The 18,209-nt window shown below is 59.5% G+C and overlaps 1 protein-coding gene across 1 annotated transcript; it reads right to left on the reverse strand.

Moving 5' to 3' along the window:
- Positions 1–3,680: 3,680 nt before the first annotated feature.
- SKOR1 (SKI family transcriptional corepressor 1) lies at positions 3,681–14,488 on the reverse strand. Its single transcript, XM_070953368.1, has 8 exons — positions 12,497–14,488; positions 10,734–10,833; positions 10,127–10,234; positions 7,657–7,728; positions 6,059–6,133; positions 5,079–5,153; positions 4,902–4,967; positions 3,681–3,817 (listed from the first exon to the last, which is right to left on the reverse strand). The coding sequence occupies exons 1-8, from the start codon at positions 14,486–14,488 to the stop codon at positions 3,720–3,722; spliced, it is 2,586 nt and encodes an 861-aa protein (XP_070809469.1). The 3' UTR covers positions 3,681–3,719.
- Positions 14,489–18,209: the final 3,721 nt, after the last annotated feature.

Consider the following 18,209-nt stretch of genomic DNA (forward strand, 5'->3'; position numbering starts at 1 on the left):
TCTTATCCCTTCTCATTAGTAAAGTACCTGGGCAATTCAGATTTATTCTATGTACAGTTGTTATCAAACCAGTATGATTCTATTTCTATGAATGTGGCCAAATTTTGTGACACAGTGACCTAATAAGGACCTATTTCATTCTATATGCTGATGAGTGTTGCATTTGGGTCAGTGACCACAATACACACATACATATGTATATATCACAGCCATTTTGTAAGCAAGCCAACAACATGCTCTCCAAATACCAAGTGTGCCACAAGCCAAAGGAAGAAAGAAAAAGAACGAGAGAGAGAGAGAAATTGCTTAACGCATTGTAAGCCACCCTGAGTCTCTGGAGAAGGGCAGCATATAAATCAATTTTTTTAAAAAAAATGTTTTAACAGGAAGTGTCAAAAGATTTCAGCCCACCACTATAGCAGTGCAATCATTACAAATGCCAATTCTACCTTAAACTATCAAGTGCACAAGTGGAATCTCTGCTAACTCCCATTTGAGAAAAGGGAGAGAAGCCGGTGCCATTCTTGGAGTGTACATCTCTCTGGAGTCTGAAGGGATCCAAACCCAGTATCTATATCCATCCAGGAATTATTTCCAGTTGTCAAATTGACCCAGATTCTTTGCTGATTAATTCTGACTTTGGCAATTCTAACCTAAAGATATCCCCAACTTGGCCTTTAGAGGCCTCTGTGTTTTCTCTCTCTTTTTTCCTCCAATGTGTGTCAGAAAAGGATGCCAAAGATACACCAAAGATACAAGTAGGCCTTGGGTTACAACAGCAATCGGCACTGCAATTTCTGTCACTTGGTGATGCCGTCATGAATCATGATACCACATGACTGCTTCGCTTAGTGAAGGCAATTCTGGCGGTCCTGGTTGCCATCATAACCCGAGGATCACGCAAGACCATTAAGGAGGAAGCGCTGAGAGTCCCAGGCAGGCAGCTAGTGGGCATGTAGGCAGAGGCTGCAAGTGGGCACACTGGAGTGCAGGCAGGTGCTATATAGGGGGTGGAGGTTGCTTGCAGGCAAGTGCTCCAGAATATGGACCGATCATGGATGCCACAGGTGGGAATGCGCTATGGAGCACAGGAAGGCACAAGAGCAGTGAGAGTAACCTCCTGCCAGATTCCCCATTGGCTTTGCTTGTAGAAAGTCAGCAGGGAGCATCGAAAATCACAATCACATCACGGCGATTTGCTGCAATGTCATAATCACAAGCCAAGCACCAAGAACCGAGATTACATGACCACACAGCGGCTGCAACTGTGAGGATTGGTTACAAATCTCCTTTGTCCAGCACCACTGTAACTTTGGACTGTCATTAAATAGGTAGTTGTAACACGAGGACTACTTCAAAGAAGAAGGAGTTAACTTATTTTGCAAAACACCAGAGGGCAGGACAAGAAACAATGGTTGGAAACTAAACCAAAGAGAGAAGCAACCTGGAATTCAGGAGAAATTTCCTAACAGTGAGGACAATTAACCAGTGGAACAGCTTGCCACCAGAAATTGTGGGCGCTCCATCACTGGAGTTTTTTAAGAAGAGTCTGGACAGTCACTTATCTGAAATGGTATAGGTTCTCCTGCTTGAGCAGGGGGCTGGACTAGAAGACCTCCAAGATCCCTTCTAACTCTCTTCTATTCTATCATTCTGCCTGCAGGATGATAGCCTCCCATGGTATGTAGGTTTAACTTTAGGAGTCAATTCTAGCAGCAATCACAGCACCACTTTGAACCCCACATTACTTCAAGTTAATTATTCAATTAAGGTCCACTCAGGGGACATCAGAGCTGGGAATGTTGTTTTCAGAGCATTCGTTCCTCAACCCTGATAGGAAGATAATTCCCAAGTTGCAAATAAGAAAGCTCTTTCTGGATGCTTGCTGATGTAAAAAAAACCCAAACAACTCAAAATAATCAAAGGCTCCTCTGATAAATATGGAGCACCGAGTCGCGTTTGACTGTGCAGCCCTCTTCTTTGCACTCTCTTCCTTTCTCTTTCAGACTCACATGGTCCCTTCTTTCCCACAGTCTCAAGGTGAACAATTGGACTTTAAAATACCAATCTGCCTGGTTCCAAAACCACGGTTCCACTGGATGCGGTCTGCTCTCTCCCCCACCCCAAAACTCTGGAGGGCTGGTTTTCCTGCCTGTTCCCTTGCTGCCCCCCCCCAACCTCCCCTGTGAAAGGGGCAGAACCTGAATACAGTCCACAAAGATTTGGAGCTCTCGCCCTCCCACCACCGTCTGTCTAGGGAAGGGTGGCTTTTCTGTTTTAAGGGCTCAGTGAAGCCCTTTGGAAGAAAGCACCAGGTTAGGCGTACCAGCCAGCTGTTTCTCAGGGTGCCACAACTGCAGCGGCTATCCCTCTGGAGCTCTCCATCATCACCTTACCCAACATCCATCGCTTGGAGGGGGGAAACTCTCATAGGCAACCCCATCAGTGTAGCCCACCCCGGGCCCCTTCCCCAGCCCCAGGAAATGCAGAGACCCCGCAGTTGTCCAGGAAGAGAAGCTCCAATTGCAGTCCCGGACCTCGAAGGAGACCCCGGGAACTGCCTAAAGGGCGGAGGAAGAGGAGGAGCAGGAGGGGCCGAGAAGGTCTCAGGGCAACCCCCACCCCTTTTGGGAAGTCCTCAAGCCTGGCGGGCGTCCCAGCCTGTAAGCCGGACCCTCTGAACCGGCCCGGCAGCCTCCAAAGGAAAGCCTGGGCCAGGGTAGCTCTACTCCGGGACGGTCCCTGGGCCACAGGACCCCCACACACATCTTTGACCCGGCCTCTGCGGCGCCGCTCCTTTGGCTCCGGCGTCGGGAGCGGAGGGTCTGGCCAGGCCCGGGGTGGGGGGCGAGCGCTTGAGCCAAGCCCTGTGCCGAGGCTGCGTTGTGCCCAGCCGGCGTCCTCTTCATCCGGGCGGCTCTTCCGAGGTTTTCTCCCGCGAGGGGACTGGCGGTTTCGGGCTGCGGCAAAGGGCCCGGCCGGTCCCGGCCCACGAGGGGGCCCCGCGGGGCTGAAGCGGAGGCTCCCGGGCGCGCCGAGGCGACTGGCTGGAAGGCGGCTTTCTTTCAAAGTCGGTTTTTATTAAAACGCAAGGAACCCGGGAGGGTCCAGGAACCCCCGGACAGCAGGCCGGCCTTTGCTCGGGCCGAGACCCCCCTCCGCTCCGAGGGGCGGGCTGAGCCTCCGGGGTCCCTCCGGGAGCCGCCCCGCCTTTAAAGTGCTGTGCTGCATCAACCGTTTGCGGGAGGGAAGGAAACGGAGGCCGCCAACTGAGCCCGAAACAAATCGATGAAAAAACCTCGACCCGGGTGGGAGCGAGGAAGGAGGGGAACCGACTAGGCTGCCTGCCATTGCACGTCGCCCTCGGGGGGGACCCCGGAGAGAGCCCTCCCCGGCCCCCAGCTCCCAGCCGGGGGGGGGGGAAGCGACGACGGAACAGCGGGCGGAGGGAGGGGAAGAGAGAGACCCTCCCCCGGGCCCCGCGAGCCGGCTGGGTCTGCCCTTCTGCCCTCCCCGTCCCGGCCCTTCGGCAGTCTTGGCCGCCTTCGAGGTCCCGACCCAATCCGGCGCAACTTCTATTTACACGACCGGGAAGAAGTCCCTCTGCCCGCGCTCCTCCTCGGTCTATTTACACGAGTCTCTGCTGGATTCGGACAGGCCTCGAGTCTCGCTGACGCCCCTCCCCGTCCAAGGCGTCTCCGGAGGGAAGGCGGGGGGTCTCACTGGGGCAACAAGGGGGGCTTGAAGGAGCAGTTGCCGGCGCAGTGGCGAGGAGTCAGCATCTTGCAGGAAAAGTGGTGCAGCGCATCGTGGGCCTCTGCGAGGGAAGCCACAGAAGAAGAGGGGCCGTCACTCCGCGCGGCACGGAGCCCGGCCCCGGCCCCCGCGCTCCTCTCAGCCCAGGAGGAGGCCCGCCCGCCTCCCGCCTCCCTTCCCCTGCCTGCTCCAGGTCAATTTCTAGCACTAGCGCAGAAGCGATTTCTCCTCCCCAGGAGCGTAGGAGGCGGCCAATGCCCGGGGCCTCCTAGGGGCTTCCCCTCCAGGGTCTACGGAGCTCTGCTGCTTAGCCAAATGCAGGGTTGTCGCCAAGATTAGGCTGTGGCCAAAACCCCCCAGATGACCAGTTTGGCCGTTTCCTGCGGCCACCCCGTAACCTCTGAGCCGGGCATAAATGTTCCTATAATGGGATTCGTCTCCTGGCTAAAGTTGGGCCAAAGCTTCTCCTAGAGAGACCACAATTCCTAAGCTGCGCCTCTCCAAAGAAACGGGGCGGAGGAGGGAGGCGCCGGTCCTGGGGGGTTCTGAGCCAGAGGCCGGGTAAGGAACCGGAAGCGCTGCCTCCACTTCTCAGGCTAAGTCCCAGGAGGGGCAAATCCAGTGCCCCCCCCAAAGCGAATTGGACCCAGTCGGACTTCCACCCCCCCATCGGATTTGACCACTTTTCTGGGGGGAGTGAGAGAGATTTGTTAACTGGTCTCCTCCCAGGGGCGGCTAAAAGCCCCCCCCAAAAAAATCAACCTTACAGCTGTTTCTGCGCAAGGGCCTTAAGCGGCTCCATAAAGGAGAAGGTTCCTAACTCGGAGTTGCAACGAGGGTCCTTGGTGCTCTTGTCAGCCTGGTTGCTTTCTTGCCCAACTGCATGGCCAGCGCTTAAGCAGGTCAGTCAAGGGTGCCCCAAGCAGGCGCCCCAAGGCACAGGTGGGGAGCCTCACTGCTGCTGGGGCCGCTCCGTTCTGCCAGAGGGCGCCGATAGCTTAGCTACCACATTAGGCCCCTTGGAATGGCCAGGAGGCCGGAAACGATTTCTGCCAGCTTCTTCGTGCCCTGCAAGGCTACCGAGCCGGACTCGCCTCCGACTCCCGGCGCCGTTGCTCTTGGGTGCGGCGCGGGAAGGCACCCACCTTTGAGCTTCTGCTGAATGGCATAGCGGGCCTTCCGTTCCTGGTCCAGCTCGTTGCACAGGGTATCTGCGGAGGACAAGAGCGGCTCGGGCGGGGCCAGCAAGGGAGCGGCCTCTCTGGGCGCCCCCCGCCCCAACCCCCCCCTCCCCCTCCTCCCGGCCCGCCGTCCTTCCTCACCCCGCACGATCTGCAGCTGCTGCACCATCTCCTCCCGGTAGGCCAGCTCGCGCTTCATCTGGTCCTGGAAGTTGTCTGCGGGCAGCGAGGAGGGGGCGTCGGAAAGAGACTGGGCAGAGGGAGGCCTCCCGCGGAGCTTCGCCAGCTGCGAATCCGAGTCGTCGGAACCCGCTTGGGACGGTCAAGCAGACCGCTTTTGCCCGATGCCCGTCCGCTCGCCCTACAGCCAAAGCCGGGCTGCCTGGAACGACGGCCGGCAGCAGGGCAGGACGAGCGCCGGAGCCTGGCCTGCAAAGTTGGCAGCCTGGTCCCGATCGCCGCCGGGCGTTGTTCCCCCTCGGACGTCAGCGGTCCGAGCCTCCTTTGGGGAGTCCCTGTCCAGGAGGGAAGGGCGACTCCTCTGCCTTTGGAGTCGCCCTTTCCTCCTGGACGGGGATTCCCCCGTCCCCTACTTGTTTTGGAGGGCAAGAGGAGAACGGAGGGGGGGGGTCTGGTGGTTCGGCCCCGAAGCAAGCCCAACGGGTAGACCCCAACTGAGTCAGACCCCATTTTCTGAGGGGCTCAGGATATTCTAACCCAATTTAGCAGGTTCGCTTCGCCCCGCGTTAAACCGAGGCTTAGCTAGCCTGTGGGAAGACGGCGCTTGACTGCGCCGGCCATGAGTCGCGGGTCGTCCAGGGTGGGTGCGAGGCCCCACCACCTCCAGGGGGGCGAAGGGGGAAGGGGCTCGAGTTTCCTCCTGGTCCCCGCTCTTCGTTGGCCGGGTCATCGCCCAGGGAACAAGCAGAGGACCAAGAAGCGGAGGCCTTTCCGCCTCCGGGGCTTCCCTCCCTGCCGCCCCCACTCCGAAGAGCCCCCTTCTCGCAACCTGGCAGCCAGGGTCGGTGCCAGCCAGCGCAGGCCTGAGGAGCCGTTTGGAAGAAGCCTGAAGCGGGGCGGCGTCTTCCGGACAGAGCGCGAGAGGAAGCGGCGGAAGGTACCTTTGAGACTCTGGAATTCCCGTTCCAATTTCTTCCTGAGATCCATCTGCTCCAGGAGGAGTCTTTGCAGCTCGTCTGTGGGCGGAGGGGGAAAAGGAGGAGTAATGGCAGTTGGGGGGGGGGGCGTCAGGGTGAGGGAGATCTGCTAAGGGGTCCCTGAAATAGAGGCCGCTTTCTATGGAAATGCCTTGTCTCCAATTAAAGGGGAAATATAATTTTCACTTGTCTGTAGAGATGCATATTGACATCTGTTTATTTGCACACAGGCGCAAACACACACACACACACACACACACAGAGAGAGAGAGAGAGTCAGGTGACCTCAGGTGATCTCGAAAAGCCGAGCAAGGTTAGGAAGATTTAGGCAAGGATGGGAGACCACCTGTAAATGCTAGCGCTGTAGATTCTAGGGGATCCACACACACACACACACACCCAAAAAAAGTGTCAGGTCCATTCCAATTTCCTCATCTGCCTGTCAGGGAAACTACCAGGAATCCAACTCTCTTGGAGAGGGAGTTTTCCGTATGATCGTTCCTATACTGCACACCTAGAAGATCTGCGCGAAAGCAAGCGAGGGTTTCCTTTCCTCTCCAAGCTTTGGGGGGGGGGGCTTCTTTTAAACTGCATTCCAGGAAGAAATCACTGAACAGGTCTGGCCTTCACCTGGTAGGACAATCCGAACCCACCGGCTCTAAAGGTCGCCCTCTCCGGACGTTCATTCTTATAACACTAGATAACTCCCTCCCCAATGTAGGCTCCAAAGATAACCTTTCCATGATGCCTGAGCTGCCAACTTCCCTACCACCTGGAGTGCAATAGCCGGTGGGACGGACCACCCCAAGTGCTTCCTAAGAACCCCTGCAAATCCGCCTTACAATCCAGGTCCTGCGGAAACCCCGTTGTTTCCTGCTCTGAGACTTGCAAAACACGCCCCGGCCTTTTCGCGACTCTCTTTTCTCACAGTTTGCCTCCACCCTTAAACCCTGCAGCCCCAGAGCAGTGGAAATGCCCAGATCCTTTAAAAAAAGTAACCCCCTTGACTTCAGACCGACTTCGGATGACTTCAGGGGCATATGGAAGTCTTCTTCTGGGGAGTTTCGTTGAGATCCTAAATTTCACAGATCTCCTGGTGGTCTTCTATCCAAAGCCTGAGCCTGCTTAGCTTTTTGAGGTCAGAAAGGCAAGAGCCTTTACGACTGAAAGCGACCAAACTGAAATGCGGAGGAGGGACCAGGATTAAGCCGGTCATTCAGGCGGACAAATGGAGGCCTCCAGGATAGTCAATGGTGCAAAAAAGCCGCTGGCTTAATGCAGGCGCAGCGCAGCGCAGGGACAGAAGCAGGGTGAACCAAAGTTTAAGGCCGCGCAGAAAAGCGGAACTGCGCCCAATCCTTTGGAAAAGATTCCCACTCCGCCCTCTGGCTTGGAAGGCGTAGGGATCCCGGGCTTCTCGGGATGGCCTGCCTTGCAAAGAGGCAAGGAAGCTCCGCAGAGGGAAAGTTGCTTCCCCCCGTTTTCTTCAGAGGGGCCGCCGCGCACCTGGCTGGCGCTCCCGGGGGCTGCCTTGCCTTCGTCCCAAATCCCGACGCCCTTACCTCTCGCCAGAGCGCCCAGGTCCTTCTCTCCCAACTGGGTCCCAGTGACGTCGAGGATGGTCACTTCCTCACCTAGAAGAAAGGAGAGAAATCCCGAAATTCGGTCCCGGCCAGGGTCCCTTTCCCGCCCCTCCCCCACCCCACCCCGCGAGGGACAAAACTGCTTTGGCAGGGCCAGGAACTCCCCGAGGGACGCCGGAGAGCCAGACCAGGAGGCCCCGGAAAGGCCCTTTCGACCAGCGCCCTTTGCCTCCCCAGGGCTCAGACTGGGAAATCTTTGTAGGAAGGCTGTAGTTTCACGTGAAATCTAGTAAGGATCCATTCACGTGTGGATAGGCTGTCATTAGGCTGGTCCTCTCCCCCGCTTGTCCTCCCCTCCCCCCTCCCAAGCAGGCCAAATGACCCCTGGAGAACCGAATTCTGCCTTTAATTTATTTCGCTTCCGCTCCCTCGGCTTTGCATACAGTTGTTTACGCTAATAGGTGCTAAATTCGAACCTTTCATTTTGCTAGATCCTATTAAAAGGAATTTTACCCCTTTCTCTTGTTGGTTGGTTTTTTTTAGTTTGTAAGGCTTTAAATAACTTTGCCATTTGACACGAGGAAAGGCCGATGATGTGGCAGTCTATAAAAACAGGATAAAACGAAGAAACTATTCTGGATTCTAGAACGAGTCTCAGGAGCCGCAGATTCAGTGACACCTGTCAGAACAAATCACCCTTCATCCTATTTCAACTGCCTGCCCGCCCCGTTCTCCCCCCACCCCACCCATCCGTCTTTCGAAATCTGCTGCGGGACTCGATTTTCCTTCCTGCCGCGGCCTGATGGGAGGAGGCGCCGGAGGAGGGCAATCCAGCAAGAGCGCCCTTGATCCGCGGCGCCCCTCAGCTGCGGGATGTCTGCTCTCAGAGGCCGCTTCTTCCAAGGACCGTCAACCCCCGTGGGCCAATGCCACAGTCATGAAGGAGATGCCATTGGACCCCACCGCAGTCCAGGGAACTTACAGGCGGGAAGGCTCCGAATTCAAGGAGCAGGTAAGGAGCGCTGTCCAGGCTACCAAGGAGACCCCTTCGGAAAACTGCAGGTAGGAATAGCTCAGCGCGCATCCAGGACTCCTCTACTGTCAAAGGGCGCAAAGCTCCCGGGGAAGAACGGAGCTTGCTCGACTAGGGAAGGGCCTGAAGGGCCAACCAAGTCCTCTATGATGGCCAGTGGCCGCCCTCGGTCTCTTTGGCGCGCCCAGAGCAGAGAACTGGCTTCCGTCGAGGAAGGCGCTGCTGACAAAACCCGACTCGAACCGTCGGAAGGTGGAAAGCGCCGAGGCCGCTATGGCCCACATCTCCCGGATGCCGCCGGAATGATAAAGCAGCGAGGCGGGTGCCAGGCGGGCCGGCCCGGAGAGCCCCTTCCAGTCACCTGATTTGACTCAGCAGAGCCTTGCCTTCGCCTCTCCCCCACCCGCTTCGCCCCGCTGAATCGAAATGGAGGGTGGGAGATCGCCTGTTTCGAAGGTGGGCGGCTGTTTTGTGGGACTGAAGTCGAACCAGAGGGCTGAATCTTTACAGGATGGATCCCTGCACTTCTCCCCCCCCCCCCCCCCCGTCCCTCGGCCACCGAAACGCAAAAACAGGTTCTTGCGGTTAAAGCCCCGCGGAATACGAGCAGGCGAGCAAGTGCTTCGATCCAGGGAATTTAGATGGTCAATAGACGATTCCGATACTGTGATACTAACATCTCCCATCATTCCCCGACAGCGTAGTCAATGGAACTGGCAGTCCTTTAATAACCTCGGGACCCTCGACCTTTTTTCCACGCACACTGTCAGGAGCCCTTAAGCAGAGTTTCCTTCCCAGGAAGGAAATGTCTCCCCTCCCTCTGGCCGGAACACGCGTCTCAGGCTGCAGAAAAAGCTCCGCGGCCACTTGGGGGCCGGTCTCGGGGTCTCAGCGTTTGGTGGCTGAATTTGGTCTGCGCTTTTTTTTTTTAATTTATATGCCGCCCTTCTCCGGAGACTCAGGGCGGCTTACAATGTGTTAAGCAACAGCCTTCGTACTTTTGTATATTTTATACAAAGTCAGCTTATTGCCCCCACAAACCGGGTCTTCATTTTACCTACCTTAGAAAGGATGGAAGGTTGAGTCAACCTTGAGCCTGGTGACAATTGAACTTGCAGTAATTGCAGGCAGCTGAAAGCTAAATACTACCTTTAACAGTAGCATTAGTCTGCTGCGCCACTCAGGCTCCTAGGTTTAACTGAACCTAGTTTTCTATTTTCAATTAACTGCGTTTGTTGGCTGCAGCCTTTGCCACAATAGTGGCTAAAGTTTGTTGGCCTGGCCCTCTAGTCCCGCCTCGGCTGCTCCCTTCGGTGTTTCTGCAACGGAATCAATCTGGCATTCTGCAACGACAGCCCTCGGGGGGCCCCCACCCCCCACCCCCGTCAAGGGCCGACCAGGACCCGTCCCCTTTACCTCGCTCGGGGTGAGTCGGGCTGGGCTGCGAGACGCTTCTTTGCTTTGGGGAGGTTTTCTTGCTCTCCAGATCCTCTGCGGCCGCGTGATTGTCTTCGTGCTCTGGGTCTTAGAGCCAAGGAAGCGCTTTTCAGGACACAGAGCTCGCCCGGAGCCCTCCTCAGCCACCGCAGTTAGGCCGAGGAAGGACTCACCCTGCCCTGGGAAGGAGCTCGCTGCCGTTCCAGGAACCATGAACTCTCCCGGCCCGCCTCGCCCTCCACCCTATAAGCCATGTCCGGCCTGTCGCAAGCCTGCCCCAAACGGATGGGAGCGGTTTGGGAATTCGGGGTAAGGTCCGGGCCTGGAAGATTGGTAAAAGGGGGCGCCCCCTCCCCTTAAAAGAGTCGTCCATGACGGACCAGAATCAAGAAAACCTCATCGGCCATGGGGGGGGGGGCTTAGGCCTGAAAGACCCCCGCTTCCCCAGGAGGCCAACGGGAAGCCCGTTGAGGGCGAATGGGCCCTTGGAAGAGGTCTAGTGTCGGGATCTAGTGCCGGGGGCTTCCCTTAGCAGGCCCGTTTTCCCCCTCCCGTCCAGCACCGAGCTCTTGAGGCTTATTCCTACCGTTTTTGTCTGGGGCGCAGTGATAGGGAGTGATTGGAGGGCCCAAGGAGACCCCGGCCTTGAGCGCTTGCTGACAGTCGTCCCTCCCTGAAGGATAGGCCTGCAAAGGAAAAAACAGGAATTGACTGAGCGACCGATCAGAATTTAGCTTTGCTTCCCAGGACTCGTGGCACTCTGGCGCAGGAAATCCCCCCCCCGCCCCCCCCCGTGGCCGAGAATCCGAGAACACAATAAAACGAATTCAGACTCCGCTGCTCAAAGAGAGGCCAAATTGGAGACCACGTGCTCTTCCGCTTTGCCTCGGAGCCATTTTCCGTAATTCAGCGGAAAGAAAAACCCACCGACCTTCAATTTCTTGTCCTTTTAGGAAGGGTGGATTAGCCCAGGAAATGCCCCACTTGATTATACTGCTGGTGCTCCAGAAAAAAGGATCTTTCCCCAGTTCAAAAGAAGTCTCAAACCCTCAAAGCTCCTTCAGCACTAAAAGCCCCCCCCCGCCCCCCCCCCCCGTGTCGTGATCACCGTAATCGTATTTCAATCCGCTGCAATCTCTTCCCCTTTAGTTCTACGGAGCTGACTCCAAATTTCCCCTGTTCAAATGGGAACAGCGGGAAATTCGATGGAGGTGGACATTCGAAGCTGCTGGTCTTGTGGACAGAGGCTGAGATAGCTACGTTTTGGGTGCGAACCACCCGGAGATGGCCAGATATGGGGAGAACTTTCACACAGACATCCCCATCCTGTAGGCAGGCCCCAAAATGAGAGAACCCCTTAAGGGCCTTTTAAGGCCCCGATTTGTTTGTCTGGGCTGCAAAAGGCAAAATGGATCGGGCGCTGCTCTCGCCCTCCCCTCCTGAGCCTGCTTGGGTGTTCTCTGCGCTATTCTGCTCCTTCGGCTACTCCTGGCTTAACTCTCTGGTAGGCTTTGGAACCGGTCCCCAGCAGACCCCCGGCCTTCCCCCTCAGATTTGCCAGACCTCCATTGCTTCGCCTCGCTTTTTCAGTGCAAGCCGATTAAAAGCAGCTGCATTTTAAAGGCCGGCTGGGGGAGGGGGGAGGGTCGGTTTGCTGCTCACGACGGCTCCCTTTCTCTGCCCCCAGCCCAGATTCCCGAGGCCGACTGGGGCTGGAGCTGTTCGTGGTGCTGAAGCGCCGCTCCTCCACGGAAAGGTAGAATAAACTCACAATTCGGCAGGGCCTGGGGGAAATAATACGCGGCGGGGTGGTTTCTCATTCGACTGCTGGAGACTTTGCCTCAAACCCTAGCTAGAAAACCCTTCTGGTGTGGTGGTTAAGGCACCAGGCTACAGGAGTTCTAGTCCTGCCTTGGGCTGGGTGACCTTGGACCAGTCACTCTCTCTCAGCCCCAAGAAGGAGGCAATGGCAAATAACTCTCTTTTAAAAGTGGCCAAGGAAACTGCAGGGGCTTCTCCAGGAAGTCCCAGAAGTCAACACTGACTCGACACACACACAGCCTATTATGGGCCCGGCAGGTATAGTGGGCTTGGAGGGAGGGATGCCCCATGTGATCTCGGCCTGGCGCTGCAACCCAGCCAAAGGAGATGCGAAGGGAAGGGAAGGCAAAATAAGCATCTTCCCGCGGGACAGTGAAAAGTGGCCGGCATGATCGGGACGGCTGCCTCCCGTCCTCCACCCGCCCTTCGCAGAGCCTCTACGGCTTTCAAAGCAGCCGGTTTCAGGGGACGCCTGATTGGGGCGGCCGACCCGCCTTTCCCGCCTTCCCCTCCAGCTACCCCACGCACCTCGTAGCCAGCCCGGCTGCCGGTCCTCTCCGAGGGGGCCTCCTCCGCTTCCGCCGCCTTCTCGCCCGTTGCCGGGCCTCCCCCCGGGGCTGCCGCGAGAGCCTCGTCCGCCTCGGTCAGGAGCAGCGGCGGCGGCGGCGGCGGGGAGGGCTGGGCGTCTCCGATCGGCGCCTCGTCCTCCTCGTCTTCGTCCTCCGCGAAGCGGTTCGACTCCACGTCCACATCGGGCTCGCCGGCCGTCTCGTTCCCGGGCGAGAGGGAGCGGTAGCTGGAGCTGCCCTCGCTGAGGAAGTCCGGGGAGAGGTACCCCGCGCAGCCCCGCGGCCCGCCGTAAACTTCCCGGGTCCCGTAGAGTTTGGCGATGCTCTCGGCGTCCTTCACCACCGGGCGGAAGGCCGAGAGGTAGCTGCCCTTCCTGGGCAGCGGCAGGGGCGCCAGCAGGGCCTCGTCCCCGGAGCGCTCCTCCTCCCCGAGGGCCGCCGCGGCTCTGGAGAGGGCGCTGGGGCAGCGCTCGGCCTCGGCGGCCCCGGAGCCCTCCTGCGGGGTGACGCTGCTCCGCTCGCTGCCAGACGGCTCGGAGCCCTCCAGCTCCACGTGGCCGCGGAGTCCCAGCGGTTCGGCGGCGGCGGCGGCGGCTGCGGCGGCTGCGGCGGCGACCACCACGGCGGTGGCGGCGGCTTTGGCTTGGCTCTGGGCGGGATAGGGCGGCACCGGCAGGCTCCCAGAGGCCGGCCAGAACATGGGGAAAGACGGGTAGACGCCGCCCTCCTTGGCCGCAGCGCCGGGTTGCTGGGGCGGCGGGGGCGGCGGCTGGGGCGGCTGCGGATGCGGTGGTGCCCAGAACATGCCCTGCGTCAGGGCGCCGGCCTTGCTGGGGTCGCCGCCGGGCCCGCCCAGGGAGTCCTCCTGCTTCTTGGGGCACAAGCCGAAGGCTGCGGCGGGGAAGCCGTAGGGCGGCGGGAAGAGCGGCGGGGGCAGTTTCTGCAGCATCCCGAAGCCTTTGCTGGGCACCGGGATGACCGGGTAGCTTCGTACGGCGGCGGCGGCCGGGCCGTGCGCCACCGTGGGCAAGCCCAGCCCTCCTCGCTCCGTCCCCGGAGGCTCGTCGGCCGCGCCGCTGCAGCGCAGGCTCTTGTGCACCGGGGCCAGGTCGGCCGGGGAGGGCGGCGGCGGATGCAGGGCGCTCTTGGCCGCCGAGGAGCCCCCGCCGCCCCCGCCGTGCAAGGAGAAGGTCCGCTTGCGGGTGCCGCCGTTGAACATGGCCTTGACGTCCTCCCACGCGTGGCTGAGGTCCTCGGTGGCGCCCTTGTCGCTGAGCTTGAGGTGGCGGCGCCAGGAGTTGAAGTTGGCGGCGTCGGGCTGCGTGTACTTGGCGTCGGGCGTGCGGTGCGAGTGGAAGATGAACTTGTTGGGCGAGAAGTACATGCTGCAGTAGCTGCACTTGATGCACTTGGCGCGGGAGCTGTTGTAGCGCGCGGGGATGAAGCTGCCCCGCGAGCCCCAGGCGCACTCGTGCACCACGTCGAAGGCGAAGTTCTCGGGCAGCTTGGGCGGCTTGTGCTCGCCCAGGAAGGACTTGCAGAGCCGCTCGGCCTCGCGCTTGGTGATCATGCCGCAGCGGCGCGAGGAGATGGGCATGGCGCCGGCTCGGCGCAGGATCTCCAGCTGCACCGGCGTGCACTGCACGCAGGTGATGCCCAGCGCCACCCGACGGTTGTGGATCTCATTGTAGCTGTAGTTCTTGAGCAGCGTGTTGGAGATCTGCGCCAGGCAGAGGCGCTCCTGCCCGTCGATGACCAGCGACACGATGGGGACGCCGTAGAGCGAGGTCTCCCCGACCTGGTTGGGCTTCAGAGGGCTGGAGCCGGCGTAGGGCTGCAGCTCCTGCTTGGAGTGAGGGGAGGACGAGGAAGAGGACGAAGCTGAGGACGAGGAGGAGGAGCCAGACTCGCGCCCCGCTCCCAGCTGACTGGCGGCGGCCAGCGGCTCCATCTCTGCCGCAGGCGGCCGGACCCCTGCAAAGAAGGGGGAAGCGGGACAGGCGCTGAGCGAGACTCCGGCCGGCTGGACAAGGGGGCCCGGGGGAGGCAGGGCTGGAGCTGAGGCCGGCCGACGCCTCCATCCTGGGCCGGGCCGGGGCCAACCCTGCCCCACTTTCGGCGGAAGGGCCTCTGCCGCAGCCCAGGCCGCCCCCTCCCTCGGGGAGCCTTCCTCGGAAGCCCTGCCGGCGGAGAAGGACGGGCGGAGGGGCGGGGGGAGGCGTGCGCCGGCCTGAACCGAGCCTCGCCGCCAGGTTCCTTGGGGAAGCGGCCTGAGAGCGCATCCACCTCCGGCCCAGCTCTTCAAGCTGGGCGAGCGGACGCCTGAGGGTGCCCCTAAGGGCCTTTCCTTGACTGGTGGTTCCTTTCCGCTTTCTTGCCCCCTTTTCAAAAGATGCATTAAAAAATCAAAATCTCCTCCTAAGCCGCGAATTGTATCTAAACACCCCCGGCATCCTGATCATCGTTCGTGCGGCGGGGGTGGGGAGGGGGAGGGGGAGGGAGGAAGCGGAGCTTCCCGGAGGGAGCCTCGCGGGGGGATTTACACGCGCGGGGACCTGTCCGGCGGCTTGTCAGCCAGTGGTGCTGGCGCCCACCTCGACGGCCCCGCTGGGGCTTCAGAGCCGAAGGAGGCTGCTCTGCCGGCCTTTTCGTGCCCTAAGAGGCATTTAAGGCCAGCTCCAGGATCGCCCCGTCGGGCCAAAAGGAGCAACAGCCGCGGCGGTTCTCAGCCCAGCAGGCAGCGGGGGAGCCGATCCTGCGCTTTCCTGCCTTTTCCACCCCGCTTCTCCCTTTGGAACTTTCTCGTCTCTAAATCGGATGAAGGGCTCGGTCGAAAAGTGGGTGAGCCGCCGCGGCTAATCCGTCCCCGCCGCTCCGCTAATACCTTTCGGGAGACGCGGAAGCCTCCTTAAGCGCCCCCGAAAGTCTCCGCCGGCAGCCAAGAAAACCCAGAGGCCGGGATTAAAGGGCAGCTCGCGGGGAATTACAGCCAAGCGGCCCAGCCTTTCGGCCGCTCTCGAACGGGGACGCCAACTTCCTTTTCTGCCCTTCGGCAGGAGCAGCGAAGCGCCGTCCAAGCCTCGCCCTCCTCCTCCTCCTCCTGACCCCTCGCCCCGAACCTCACCGCAAGGGCGCCCAAACCGAATCAACGCCGGGCAGGCTCTCCCCAGAAAACCTGCCCTAAACAAGGGAGGCGCGCATCCATGCGGGGCGGGGGCCCTGACGCTCCTAATCGGATCTCTACGCAAAGAAAATTACATGCAATGAATTGATGTTCGAATCCCCGTTTTGCCCCTTGGAAAAAGTGACCCAGCGCAGCTTTGAAATTCTCGCGCAAAGCAGCCAAGAAGCCTCCCTACTGAGGCGGGAGCAACGAAATAAAATTAAACTAAACATTGTCCAGCTATGCGAGGCATCCTTAGAAAGGGGGAAAGAAGCGGAAAGGGGGAGGCTGACAGAAAAACCTCCCTTAGTCCGGGGAACCGCCGCCTCCGCCGCCGCCAAGGGGAGGCTGTCTTCGCCGCCCGGGAGCGATTCCTGGATCGCCCGAAAGCTTCCCAGCGCAGAGCGGGGATCGCGGCAGGGGCGAGGAAGGAGGGGACCCCCCCCCCAGCTCCGCCTGCCCGGGGCCCTGGCTTACCGGCGGCGGCGGCTTCTCACTCGCCCAGATCCACAGGCGAGCCCGGCAGAGGCGCGGCGGCGGCGGCTTTCATGGAGCTTCTTCCCGGCGGTCTCCCGCCCGTCGCCTCCGTCCGCGGCTTTGGCGAGGCGGGCGGGCGGTTGACCGCATGGCTCGGCTTTAAAAAAAGGAAAAAAAGAAGGAGGGGGGAGAAAGGCAGGAGGCGGGGGGAAGAGGAGGAGGCGGAGGCGGGCGGGTCCCAGCCTTCGTTGGAGCCGCTGCTCCCTCTGATCCGCCGGCAGCGCAACTCTGAGCCAGGCGGGCGGGCAACACCCACTTAGCACCGTTGCGCGAAACGCCGCCGGGACGCCTGTCAATCATCCGGTGGGCAGTCAATCCAAAGGCAGATGGGCTTCCTTAAGAAAAGACAGATTGCTGGCGGGAGGAGGGGCAGCGCGGGGCGGGGGAGAAGGAGGAGGAGGAGAGGAGGAGGAGGAGAAGGAGGAAGCGCGCAGCAAGGAGCCGCCGGCAGCGAGAAGGTAAGAGTCCCCGCTGGCTGCCCACTTTCCTTTTCCTTAGCCTGACCCACTGAAGGAGCCTCGACCCAGCTCGTCTCTCACACACACGTCCGCAGGGACCCGGGATCGAACGCGCGAAGCTTCCTTTGCTCCCGCTCCAGGTCGGGGCCTTTCTTAAAGGGCAAGAGACGGGAAGGGAGGGCTCGGGGAAGTCGGTCAACGGAGGGGCGATTAAGTGTCCCACCCCAGGCCATTTCTACAACGCCGGCACTTCCGTCTCGGTGGTATTGCAAATGAAAATATGAGGAGGGGCAATGAAAGGGGGAACCCAACAAGGGGGGAGGGCAAAAAGCAGGACTGGCTCCTCTGGGGCTCCAGCGGGATTCGGCCTCTCCAGGAGGTGGGTCTTTGCCCCGCTCGCCCCGCATTTCCTTTTACAAGTCACAGATGCTGTAGCCCAACTACCGTTCTCGTTCTTATTCTTCTGTTTCACCGTTTTCCTTTTTTCTCCTCTCCTTTTTATAAATGAGGGTAATTTATAATCGCTGCCCCCACCCCAAGCCTTGAACGGCTCCAGGCCCCGCAGGCGATTTCTCGGGGGTCTGGAGCGAGGGATGGAGGGAGTTCAGTTGAGGACTAGGTGTAGGGCGACTCAAACGAAGATTGGGGGGGGGGGTTGAATTCCTTGAAGCCCGGCTACTGGCAAGACCCGCTTCTCCTACCCCTCTCCCCGCCCCCGTCGGCCAGTCCTAAGCGGTGGTTGAATGCTCAATATTTGGGGGCAACTCTAAAAATGGCCTATTTACTACTTGCCCCATAAGCAGATCCCCGGGAGGGCAGGGGCTTCGTGGATCCTTCCCTTCCCTAGAAGGACGGAATCCATTTCCCCTTCCCCGCGTGGCTCAGTCGCGGAGCTGGCAGGGAAATCAAAGGTACAACATCGAAATCAGCCTGTCAACCGAGCGCGCCTGTCCCTCCTCTTGAATCGGAAGGTTTCTCACGGGGGTGGGGGAGGCAGAAGTAAACAATGAATAATCATCAAATTATCCAAAATTGCCTCCGCGGACCTGCTGAAGAACACGCAAAAGTAGCGAGGCACCGGCCGGCTCTCTTCCAGAAGCCGCTCGGCTTTCCCCAGCTGGATAATAACTGGCCCCGCGATCAGCTGAAGGACCCTGGAAGAGACCAACCTTTGGGTCTCTCGAGACACCTGCAGTCTCTGCTTGAAATCCAAGGCCAGGTGTACCGGAGGGGAGATGCCATCTTTGGGAAGGGCGCTCTCGTTGCTTCCTTTGACCGGCCCCAAACGAAAGCGCCCCGGCCCTTCGTTTGACCAGGGAGCCCTGGGTGGGGTCTGCGGAGGCCGAGCGCTCGAATCCCTTCGCCCTCGCACCCAGCTCGGGCTTGCAAGGAAACTTGGTGCAAAGGAAGCGCCGTTTTACACACCTGATCCTTACTCTCAAGCTGGAAAGGAGGCATTAAAAAGACAATTAAGTAGAGAGGTTGGCATGGTGCTTGTTGTTATTCTATTTAGG

Source organism: Pituophis catenifer, unplaced genomic scaffold, assembly GCF_029215685.1.
Source record: "Pituophis catenifer annectens isolate HBS135680 unplaced genomic scaffold, rPitCat1.0.hap2 SCAF_14, whole genome shotgun sequence".
Classification (NCBI taxonomy): Eukaryota; Metazoa; Chordata; class Lepidosauria; order Squamata; family Colubridae; genus Pituophis; species Pituophis catenifer.

What these genes read in the sequence shown, in the direction of transcription:
- SKOR1 (XM_070953368.1), bottom strand. Translation starts at nt 14,488, where the DNA reads ATGGAGCCGCTGGCCGCCGCCAGTCAGCTGGGAGCGGGGCGCGAGTCT. An exon ending in CTGCGCCCCAGACAAAAACG is followed by an intron (nt 10,235 to 10,733) that starts GTAGGAATAAGC and finishes CTTGGCTCTAAG; the next exon opens with ACCCAGAGCACGAAGACAAT. An exon ending in CCTGGGCGCTCTGGCGAGAG is followed by an intron (nt 6,134 to 7,656) that starts GTAAGGGCGTCG and finishes CTCCGCCCACAG; the next exon opens with ACGAGCTGCAAAGACTCCTC.